The 11,669-nt window shown below is 47.5% G+C and overlaps 4 protein-coding genes across 4 annotated transcripts; 3 read left to right on the top strand and 1 right to left on the bottom strand.

The window, feature by feature from the left end:
* Positions 1-1,050: 1,050 nt before the first annotated feature.
* Positions 1,051-2,215, top strand: F5147DRAFT_116555 (uncharacterized protein). Its single transcript, XM_041428095.1, has one exon. The coding sequence runs from the start codon at positions 1,161-1,163 to the stop codon at positions 1,941-1,943; it is 783 nt and encodes a 260-aa protein (XP_041299386.1). The 5' UTR covers positions 1,051-1,160; the 3' UTR covers positions 1,944-2,215.
* A 249-nt stretch (positions 2,216-2,464) lies between these two features.
* F5147DRAFT_664592 (uncharacterized protein) lies at positions 2,465-4,671 on the top strand. The gene is made up of 4 exons (XM_041435023.1): positions 2,465-2,863; positions 2,920-3,458; positions 3,506-3,745; positions 3,801-4,671. Exons 1-4 carry the CDS (start codon positions 2,526-2,528, stop codon positions 4,574-4,576), a joined length of 1,893 nt encoding a protein of 630 aa, XP_041299385.1. The 5' UTR covers positions 2,465-2,525; the 3' UTR covers positions 4,577-4,671.
* A 1,669-nt stretch (positions 4,672-6,340) lies between these two features.
* F5147DRAFT_664589 (putative formate/nitrite transporter) lies at positions 6,341-8,418 on the top strand. The gene is made up of 12 exons (XM_041435022.1): positions 6,341-6,722; positions 6,779-6,915; positions 6,976-7,018; positions 7,077-7,143; positions 7,203-7,256; positions 7,311-7,365; positions 7,418-7,499; positions 7,551-7,610; positions 7,661-7,688; positions 7,739-7,788; positions 7,841-7,866; positions 7,923-8,418. The coding sequence occupies exons 1-12, from the start codon at positions 6,537-6,539 to the stop codon at positions 8,089-8,091; spliced, it is 957 nt and encodes a 318-aa protein (XP_041299384.1). The 5' UTR covers positions 6,341-6,536; the 3' UTR covers positions 8,092-8,418.
* Positions 8,419-10,759: 2,341 nt separating this feature from the next.
* On the bottom strand, positions 10,760-11,643 carry F5147DRAFT_116477 (uncharacterized protein). The gene is made up of 2 exons (XM_041428094.1): positions 11,434-11,643; positions 10,760-11,385 (listed from the first exon to the last, which is right to left on the bottom strand). Exons 1-2 carry the CDS (start codon positions 11,555-11,557, stop codon positions 11,180-11,182), a joined length of 330 nt encoding a protein of 109 aa, XP_041299383.1. The 5' UTR covers positions 11,558-11,643; the 3' UTR covers positions 10,760-11,179.
* Positions 11,644-11,669: the final 26 nt, after the last annotated feature.

Here is an 11,669-nt window from a genome sequence, read left to right as displayed (position 1 = left end):
ATGCCGTCACACAGGGGTAGCCTGCCAATGGGAACATATGATAAAACCGCTCAAAAGATCATCCGGAAGAGCAGAAACGACCATTTAAAGGCTGTTGATAGTACTAGTGTTATTGGCACAACTGGTGGTACGTGGCCCACGGCAGAACTCGGGTGCAAGGGTGGCAGAACAGGCTGGCAGAACTCCAGAGTATTCGAGACTTACGGAGATATAATTTAGATATGATAACACAGAAAAGTGGTTCTTCCCCCTACATTAGTTGTTGACGTCCCTTAGGAAGCTGGAAGCTTGTTTCACGACGCAAGCCGCAGTGACTCCGTGTTGCTTCTTGAATGATTAAATGAATTGACATCTACGCTCTCACGTGACGCCAAACAAAGCTTGCAGTGACTTCAAGGGTCTTGTTCAATTCTTCCCCAACTTCGTTGGCGACTACGAACACTATTCCAGAGACTAGTACCCACCGGAATGAACCTCAATACCTCTGGACGCGCCTCGAGGTGGTAATCTTTTAGGAAGTATCTGTAAGCCCCTACTTCCCTTCATTGATGTGCATGAGGCCTGACTAGGAGCAAGGAGCACTGAGCACTGACTCACTGAGCCACTCGTCGCAGGTAACCAGAAATTACCTTACAAGGCAAAAAAATGAAAAATGTCGAGACGCAATCGGACCCTCTGCCAGCTCTTTTGCCTTCCCTGCTAACCGAGTGGCTCGTCCCTTATGCTCAGACCATCGCACACGATTGCTTCGCGCTTTTTGCCTTTAAAGGCAGAAACGCGCGCCGCAGAAAAGCAATCGTACTCGATGTCCATAGCACGCCTAGTGCTTTAAAAGAAACGCGCAGGATGTGTGAATTTGCCATAACGCAATCGCTATTCATTCACCTCCAGGGTTTAATTTCACCCCGCAGATCATTTACAACAACAGCTTATCTCCTCCCAAACACTATCACGAGATGCCTGCTGCAGGACGTAACATGGTACGTTTTCAGCCTACCTCGCATCATGCGTCTTGTACTGATGACACTTTCTCTACAGACATCTGTTGACTGCCATGTCTGCCACAAGACCATAAGCCGCAAGGCAGATCTTCCTAGACACATGCGTACGCACGATGAACACAAGGAGTCTCTGTACGTACTCGTACCCTATTGTACCAGATGGTTCCTGACCCATCTGCTATCTTGATCAGTATGCACGCATGTCCATTCCTTGACTGCAATTACAAGACCCTCCAAAAGTCCAACCTGCAGACGCACATCAGGACCCACACCCGTGAACGCTCGAGGACGTGCCCCCACCCTGGGTGCGCGTTTGCCACTACCGATCCAGCAAGCTTGACGCGTCACCGCAAGCACCTACACAGCTACGAGCCCAAGGCGCGTCGCAACCTCGGGGGCAAAGCTGCTCGACAGTCCGCCGCCGCACCTTACCCATCTACTCGGTTTATGAAGCCTGAGGAAGATATTCCTGCATCACTGGATTTAAATGACCTCACATTTCCCGAGCTCGCAGGCCTCATTCCCTGCGATGCGCTCTCACCCGCTGAGTCCAGCGACTCCGGCATCCCCCAGTTTTCGGGCGAGTTCACCGAACTCTCCTGGGAGCGACTCTTCCCCGATTTCCCTGCCGAGAGCTTCACCTCCGTTTACGAACAGCCCTCTCAGCTCACCGCCCCCACCTTCAACTACTTCCAGCCATCAACTGTCCCTGTCGATCTCTCCGCCTCCCACATGCCGCAGTTCGACCCGAAGTTGGATCCCGATGTCAACTCTCAGCAGTCCATTCCCGCCTTCGACGTGGACTTTCAATACCAGCCTGTCTCCGGGAACGATCTGAACTCCGCATCAGCTGAACTAGAGGAGTTTTTACAGACATATGGCTCGGGGTACTTTGAAGGCCGCTGTGAGTACCCGGACAGTGCAACATATTCCATGTCCTAGCCCACGTTTACGAACGAATATAACGTCCATTGAAATCTTGACTATTGCATTTCATCTTGTTGCCATTACCTATACATTATCATCATCGACATCAGCATTACCATTGCATTTTGAATTTGGCATTATCATTATTGTTCTTTTATCTCATATCACTTTTATCTTTTATATATACCCATCTTCCTCCACACTTAGCAATATTGCGACCTCAGGCTTCAACTTGTAAAATACATTATGTGCATCATTACACGAATCTCATGACTATGGATTGGTTACCTCGTTACCGACATGCCGCAGTCCAATTTCCATGTCTGCCGCGGCACACAACCGTCACATACGCTCTATTTGAAAACAATGTATCATACGAAGGGTCACATTGGACAAAAAAAGTCTTGACTGGTCACTGCAGTGAATGAATGAATACTATATCTGGCCACCTATAAACTATTGTACTCTCACGTGACGCTAAACGCTATGACTTAACCTACCCTTAAATTTATCGAATGCAACAAGCAAGGTACATAGTTTTCTTCCATCATTCCAACCTCTTTCTGTAACCTTTTTCAAACGGTCTAGCTTCCTCTAATGGGTTCCCAGCCGGCTACTGCGGGACCGTTACATGCGCCACGGACAATTCGTGGCACTGAACCTGGTCTTCTTGACCCGACCCAACCCTCCCGTCTATTGCGTGCTCACGATTCCACGCTCTCCTTCGCGTCCTTCGATCCACGTACCGCTCTTGCTGGCGAAGATATCCCAGACCTGCATAAACTATCTATCGGCGAGGATCTTCCCCCTCCCAAACGTATTGTCATCGAAACAACACCCAAAGGTACGAGCTTTTGGAGATTTGTGCCAAAAGCACGCTTGGATGCAGATGTGCGCGATGAAGGCTTTTGGCCACGAGTAATCGAAATATGCGGGTGAGCGATATCGTCGATCTATGTCCTTGCAATTGTTTGGAATGCTGTACTTTCAGAGAACACGTGTTTTGCTACCAAGAGCAATGGGAGATTTACAAGCTGGACCCGGAATATCGGTGCACTGTTCACTTTGGCTTTAAATTTACATCTGTTGTGAGGGTTGACCCTAAGGCTCAGCGCTTTAGAGCTCCTTCACTGCCAGGCCCAAAACGCGCACGCGCACGCACGCCTACCCCTGAAACGGATAACCTGCTTCCGAGAAAAAGACCGCGTTCGCGGCGCGCTCGTGTAGACAGTGATGATCACAGCAGTGACAGTGAATCTGACGGGGACGAAGAAGAAGTGGAACAAATGATTGTTGATGGCCTTCTTCGTCCAAGGACCAAGCCCCTGTCGAATGCCGTACGATCCGGAAGAGAAGAATTGAAAAAGGAGCGAGACAATCGATGGCAGAAGATTAAGGGAGCACAAGCAAAATATAGCCAAGAGTCTCAGGCTGACGGACAACCGATGTCCATGGACGCGGAACAATTTGCATCTCAGAGCAATACTGGGCCTACTGGGCCGCAAGCCCAAGAGAATGCCAAACGAAAAAGTTTGTTGCAATCTCTACTCTTTATAGCGGTCTGACGAAGGTGATAGAAAATGGATTTACCGCTGACACGGACGACGAACTGCCACAAAAACATAGCCCTACCAATGGCCATGCGCGAAAGCGTCAGCGGACCATATCTCCAAGCAAGACCAAGCAGGCTTTCAATCACTCAAAGATGAAACGGGAAACACGAAAACAAGCAAAAGTTAGGGCAATGGACGAACGCCATCAAAAGGGATTCAAACAAGTGTTTGCTGATTATTACCCGATCGATATCGACGAACTGCGTATGTTACCGTTCCCACTCTGCTCTTTCAACGGTTTATATTTTTTCTTCTTCAGTGAGTGATCATAATGCGCAATCGACATATCCTCAGCCCGCTGCTTCGCAAGAGCAGTCCGAGTCTCGTAAGAGTGAAGAGTCGGACGAAGAGGCAACGCGCCAAGCCGAGCTTGCAGAGTCCATTCGCAAAATGCGAGAACTTGACCGGGATAGACCTATTTGGGAAGAACAGCGAAGGAAGCGTGAGGCGCGTGAGCGTGCTGAAGAACAGGATCGCCAGGCCAAAGCTGAACAGCGGAGAAGAGCCGAGGCAGAAAGACAATGGCAGCAACGTGAGGAGGCCGAACGTCAGGCACGCCAGCTCCGAGCGGAAGCTGAACGACATGATGCAGAAGAAGAAAGGCGACGGCAAGAACAGCGACGGTTTAAACAGCGCCAACGCTGGGAGTCTGGTACGTGGACGAGTCATCGAGCCCTGGAACGATACAGGGTTCTCAGTGAAGAGTTTGACGCTGCGAAGTTCACGCCTGATCAGCCGATCACTTTTCTTGACATCCCGTGGCCTGTGCTCCATCATCCTTCCTATCTAACAGTCGAGGATGTCGATTGGTCTGCCGTGGAGAGATTTTTTGCAACCGTCAAGACCTCCATGCGACCTCAAGATTACAAAGATTTCGTAGAAAGAAGTCATCGGCGTTTCCACCCGGATAGATGGCGTGCCCGGAAGCTGTGGTCAGCTATTCGGGATGATGTAGAACGTGGCTGCCTCGAGGTTGCCGCTAATACAGTCGCCCAAGCTATCACACCGATCTGGAGAGAAGTGAGACCACACTGATGAGTACGTCAAAATATGCACGCATGGAAGCGTGTATCGTGCGCATTTAATAGATACCCTCATATGATTTTTTGAATTGATCACCTTGATTGGATTGGTTTGTGTTGATGGGCGACCATCACACACACAGAGCTAGAATTTCATCAGTGGACGAAATCTTGCCAAACATTCCGGACAAGAATGACAACTGCGACCCGCGTGCAAGGTTTTTCTTTTTCTAGATACGATGGGATATTTGGTTCGGCCACTCTTCATCACATGAGCCGGTGTCCAGGCGAGCTCCGATGGGCGCAGCCAGATGCTTCGATTGTGGGACGTGGAGTTGTTTGACTCGGTTAGCGTCGTCAGAAAAGTAGCAACGAAACGTCTGATTTCTTTCCCAGGAGGTGATTTTGGATCTGATTGCGCCGGACCAAGGTCAGGCAAGCATCAAGCTGCTTCCAAAAATATTGGTATTTACACACACACACGGATAACTGGTCCCATCAATGCCAAGCTCCCATCGTCATGTGAGAACCCGGGTACCGATTCGGGATTTGTAAATGAATTGTAACCGCTTGTAACCACATGTTATCGTGATCAAGGCAGAGTGCGTAGACAATTGATCTACCAATCAACTGCAAGAAGATATCGGAGCTTCTGCATCAGGTCAGCAAGTGGAGAAACATGCACTGCTTGAACATAATAGATGACTCCGTTAGACAGATCAACATTATTGAATGAGCCTCGGGCACGCAAGCGGCCTGGCTCGGCCTAGTGTGCATTGCTAAACTTGACTGATTGTCCGCCGAACAGAATATGCCATGAAGATAACCAGACCCTGAGGCCCACAATATATCTCCAAGACAGAGAATCGATAAACAAAATTCTTCACGTTCTCGTACAGCCTGCCTACCAACAGTAATACATCCGATTAGAATGCGTCGCCAATTCATGAACTAGTAAGTCGGTAATCATAGAACCGACCTGAAGTTACTTCTTCTGATGGGCCTTTCTGCAGCATAGATATCAATGGTCGTGTGATTCAAACCTTGGCCTCTATATTCAGTATGATTCAATACAAGTACAACGACAGCTATTAATGATAGTGCCACTAGCCTCCATTAGTCCGTCATCAGTCCATTACATTTTGCATAGTGGTGCAATTGAATTTATTATTGAATATTGCATATTCAATGCCAGAGTGGAACGTTGTGATGCTTTGTGATGCTACGGGAAACCGAAATAGGTCGGAGAGAAGGCTTAGTCATTAACAACGGTTACCATTTGGTCCCGTTATTTCCAGGGAAAAGTCGCGCTGTCATGCAGTAGGGCTAATAAGGCTAGCTATCACGGCGAACAAGTGTCTGCTATTTCTGCCGTGATTCCTGGCTGCTGCCCTGGTAAGCCCTTGATCATTCAATAAGGACGTTGGGCGCACACACCAACCGCCCCTCGCCGGCACCGCCCCACGCCCATGACCCTTCGCCAAAATACCATCTTCCCGCGCACATTTTAAATTTCAAATGCTAAACGACACAGGGCCTATTACTAAACATAGTACTAGATATTCATCGGACTTTAGACTAACACCAGTCTTTAACCCACAGAGTATTAATCTACATGTTCCATCAGTCTTGATGATTTTATTTAATCATATTTGAATGATCACGTGTCATAAATATGATCTTATACGGTTGAAGGGGGGGTGTAAGTAAGACTGAAAGCTTAAAAGGACTGCTAATGTTTAGGTAATAGTTTGTTACCGTTTTTAGTAGGGGTGTTTGGGATTTGGGCGAAGGGATCATTTGGTATCCGTGTGTGCACAACTTTGAATTTCGGCCCTTAATCCAATGTGCAGATCCATTTGGCAGGGATCGGGATCCCAGGGCCCACTAGTAGTAACTGCACACGAGAAATCCAGTTATTTTGGTATCTCGCTTGTCAGGAACCGTGAACCGGTGTCCTTATGAACATATAAATGCTGGGCTATGCCACCATTTCGAGTCTTGCATCCCCCTTGGACCTTAGCGGATCGCACACTACCACTACTACAATGTCCATTTCAAGCGCTCTCACTCTCACCCCAGCTGAAGTTGCTGTTGCTCTGGTCGAGCAAGCTGTAGCCAAGCACAACACGCGGTTGGACAAGACCTTCTTCAAGGCGGTAAGTAACAAGTGCATGCACGTGTGGTCTAACATCTTAATCTTGCTATCTGATAGGTCCTTGCGGGTGTTATGTTGTCTTTCGGCGGCCTCCTTGATCTTATTATTAGTGGTGGCTCCCCAGGTCTGACAGCTTCGAACCCCGGAATTGTCAAGGTCCTTGGCGGTTTCGTATTCCCTGTTGGACTCGTTATGTAGGTACTGACGGCTTCAGTACCATCGTATCATGGCTTGATTGTTATAACCCTCCGCAGGATTGTGCTCCAGGGTCTTGACCTGCTCACGAGTAATCTTATGGTAGGCAGTTTAGCGCTGGTGTAGAACCACTTTTCACTCATTGACACCCAACTTATAGATCTTCCCCATGGCTGCATTGAAGAGAGCGATTCCCTGGTGGGGCGTTCCCCTCAACTGGATTGTTGGTAAGTAGTACCGGCCGAAGCCGGATCTTATTCAGATACTGAGTATACTATTGTGTCAGTCTTTTTCGGAAATCTCGTTGGCAGTCTGTTCTTTGCAGCAATCCTTTCGAAATGTCAGTTCGCGTTCATTGGCTTGGATTATCGTATAACTTAACATGTTCATACAGACGATGGGCTAATGGTGGATGATCCCTATGCCTCATACGTAAGGGCATTTGCTATGTGAGTCACTTCATCCTAATCTGGAAATCCCACTGTCTCAACCCTGTGCTAGTACGAAAGCCATCACACCTGCCTGGTATCAGATTTTCCTTCGCGGCATTGGTTGTAACTGGCTTGTTTGCATAGCCGTTTGGGTACATATTTCACCGTGTTGCTCCAAGTCATTACTCACGGGCGGTATTTAGCAAGGAATGGGGGCCAAAGACACTTTGTCGAAAATCGTAGCCATCTGGTTCCCCATCTGGGTTCGTAAAATCGATAAAGGTGGTGATCCTGACTCATTTATGTCCTCTAGGTCTTCGTGGCTTGTGGTTTCGACCACGGTAAGTTGCAGAACATTCGGTTTCAAACTTTCACCAATACTTTTTACCAGTTATCGCAAATATGTTTTCACTCCCGTTGAGCATTATGCTTCACTCTGAGGTACGTCTTTCACATGCTAACCTCACTTCGTACATTTCTAATTGCTTTCTAGCTTACGACCGACCTGTACATTCGCAAGTATGCACCAAGTCTTTCGTTCAGTGCATCTCAATATTTACTGATTACTTTCTCAGGTCGCTAATTGCGGCTTTGATTGGTAACATTATTGGAGGTCTCTTCGTGGGCCTACCAGCTGTGTATTTCTATCTTGGTGACTGGCATGCCGGTGGCATGCGTGATGCAGAGGAGGCCCGGATAGTCCGCAAAGACTCGGAGCCTAGTGACTCAGAAAAGTCCGCATAGGCGGCCCAATACTGGGACACTCATCACTTTTTATTCATTGGACGACTATCTATGAACACATGTCAGGCAACATGATCAACGGAGTACGATGTACACTACTGGAATGAAACGGGCTCGGTTCATTCTCAGGCGATCCTCCACGAGCGGTATACGATGGGAGAGGAGATTTACGTGTCATGAACACCATATTGTATACAGTTGTAGGGAGAGCAGACGGAAGGGATCGTAACATAGTGTATTGGACGAGTATCGCAAGTATTAAGCTTGCGGTACATCGATTTTTTTATGTTTTGTGTACTCTACAGGAATTTTATCATGTTGACTGTACCATTGATCAGTCTGAGGTCCGAGTCAATGCCAGCGAGTATTCAATCGGAGCACTGAAGATAGATAACGTTGTCAGTAATACAGCTTGACTTACAAAATCCTCTGGGATCCGAAGATCATAAGTCTTATAACGTCATAGCCGGTAACTGCTAGCTATGTAATAGCAATCAAGAATATTCGTCACCTTCTGTTGATCAACGTTAACTTCGATCACCTAAGACGTATTAGGAACGTTAGAACCTCTACAACTGAATTGACTTTATAAATAGATATCAACGTTATCTACAACGCGTGCTTCACATATCATGAAATCACTCATATCCTGTGATTCAAAAAAACGTCGCTTCTCCCTTGTCCATCTTCCTTATAATGTTCGTATTCGATCAAAGAACCGATGGGAAATACCGACGGTGATGAATATTTGCGAAAACACCGGAAATGAGCGTGCACTGAAGGATGCAGAGATGCAGGAAAAATGTAGTAGCTCAGAATCGCGTCATAGGGGCCGAGAAAGGCCAGTTTTGGAACAACAGCACACCTCTTGTTTTTAGATTGCGGGGAAAGTTCATATTGAGCATAAGACTAGAGGGACCCGGCCAGTCGTGCGAGTTATCCCATCTAAGAATTGCTTGGCCATGAGCGCCGCTCTGAGCAGGTTTTTGTGCTTAAAAAGGTAACGATAAAGAATCAACGTTACAACGCCAACTTATTATACCCAGAAAGTCCATCTGGAAATAGCAAGCGTTTTGGGAGAGGATGTGTAGATGACACACAGTATTCCAGAGCGAAGACATGTGGAACTAAAATCTTAAGTTCTACAGGACTTCGCGGGTAATATTGGCAGAGAAGTCTGACGGGCGTGCGGAAATGTGGGTGGAGTTCCTGCATGAAAGAAGTCGAATACCTCTTGTCCAGGTTGGGGAGACTGGTTCGGCTTTGGAGGAGGCCCTGACCGACCATACCAACAACCTGGAAATCGTTCTGGTGCAACTTCCGGTGCAACTTCCGAGATAGAAGTCAATATATTCCACTCATCTTAGAAGGCACTCCCTCGACCCAGACACCTTCAGCTTCTTTGGTCGGCGCAAGTGCGCGATGGTCTGGCCGCGAAAAAATAGCACCGGTACTGCCACATCAACCCGTGATCGCATTTGAATCCGCCAAGGCTTACAGAAGAAACTCACGATGGTGAGATGTAAACAACGTGGCGTACTAACCCCAGCATTGCATGTCCCAAGCCAGGACGAATATGATCTCGAGCGTTTAGAAGGCAGCGAGTACCACAACGACCATATAGGCACCCTGATGATCAATGATAACGTGCTAATGAACCCTTTGAGGGGCTGCTGCGTACATCCATACGTACTTAGTAAATGTTGGTGGGAGCAAAAAGATGGCCATATGCATGACTAACTTTTGACTTGTCAGTATTAGAGCAGCATCTAGATCCGACATCCACGGGCTAGACATGAATTTTTCAAGTTGTCAAGGGTCACACCGGCACCTACTGAAAAAATGGACTTTGTTGGGCCAAGTAGATGTTGGCCTTCCCTAGCAGACTATAGACGAAGGAAGACAGTCGTCCCTTTCGTACTAACGTGTTGGCGAAAATTTATATCGGAAAAATGATCTCACAGCGTTACCCGTGGAGCGGTCAAGAAGCCCGTTTCCCAACTTGATCCGTTGATGTAGACACACTTGGCCGATCCTGCTGTGAAATTGAGCTATATATACTGACATGGAAGGGTACAATCATACAAATGAACATCGCCATTGCCAAGACCGACTGAAAGCGATGGGAGGACGCGCGAGCTATAAGAGATAGTGTACGAGCAGCAAATGACAATCAATTGCATGCGAGAGATCCGAGTGGACAAAGGGGTAAGTGAATAACAACAGAGCAGGCTTGGAGTAGGCAATAGTTGTCCTGCACTGACTTGGATTCAGACACGGGAGAATGAGAGACAGGCCGCCGTGTATTCGAAACACGGGTGCGACGAAAATGTGACAGTAAATTATGGTAGGGAAACTCACCAAAGATGGTGGTGCAACCCGCGGAGACATCGTGAATATTATAACCCTGTAGGCTCGATTGCATTCACTTGCACAGGATCCGGCCGGACTTGCTGGATGGTGGGCTCATACAAAGGCGCTTCGACTTAGTTCTCCCGACTGTCCTCATGACTTCTTTAAAAAAAATGCGACAAATCCTACCTGGGACGTTACCACGAAGTGCATGTGGTTGTGCTGCCAAAGTAGCTGCGCACAACCATATTGATGTACTTATCTGAAAATCAAAGCGAACAGAAAGTAGCAGCTCTTTATCTGGGATAGTTCAAAGAACGTGCGATATTCTAGTCTTTCTAACATCCAGAGAGTCGGCTTCAGCGTTTAGGAGAACTTCAACTGTTGACACACAATTATGCAAATAAGTTGAGTGTATCAGAAGGGAGAACAAAGTAAGTGCAATGTGAGCTCAACAGAGTGGAACATATTTCCTCGCGAAGAGGGTCACTGTGTTTGAAGGCCAAAGGTTGCGTCCCGCCTAAGATAGACCAAGGGCCGCCATGCACATGTGGCTGAGAAACATAACAGGGCTGCCGAATTCCCCTATGAGAGTCTGCAGGGTAAGTCACTCTGATCATTCACGAGATAGTTTCCACATTCTCTGGAACATTGTCCGAAAGGGCTGGGGGCCAGTCTGGGAGAGGACTCCTTGAAGTGAATTCAGTAAGCGAAGAAATAACTCAAAGGGTGGACATTACTTCCTCATATCCCACACATTTTCGCTACTCTTTCCGAGTCGTCTGTGAGCCCACCACTCGGCACGGCGACGGATCCAAGCGTCCCGTTTCTGTTCTGGGTGCATGAATTTCAAGCTCATACAAAATTTGAAGTCCTCTTTTTTAACTCCACACTCTGACATTTGACCGTATCTGTATAAAGATTTTATTTGAGTCCCCAGAACTGAAAGTTTCATGAGTACCAGCACTCTGAAGCGTTTTGAGAGCATACCATGGCATTGCAAAAATTCATCAAACAAGGTCATGCATCCTGGAATATCGTCCACGGTAGGATGAACCTTGCGTAGGTATTCTTCCTCTTGCTTGATCGCGGTTTCAAGGTCGACGCTAGGCATATCACAAAGGAAGGAATGATTTGGTCGGCACGGATGGATCAATGCTTGCGTGGGAAGCGAACACGCTTTGAATTTTAAATTCCGACAATTGAACGCGTCGCGACGCGTGTTT

Source organism: Suillus discolor, assembly GCF_016758755.1.
Source record: "Suillus discolor strain FC423 chromosome Unknown F5147scaffold_2, whole genome shotgun sequence".
Lineage (NCBI taxonomy): Eukaryota > Fungi > Basidiomycota > Agaricomycetes > Boletales > Suillaceae > Suillus > Suillus discolor.
The sequence above is the reverse complement of the archived record's forward strand: the minus strand, read 5'-3'. Positions and strand labels throughout refer to the sequence as shown.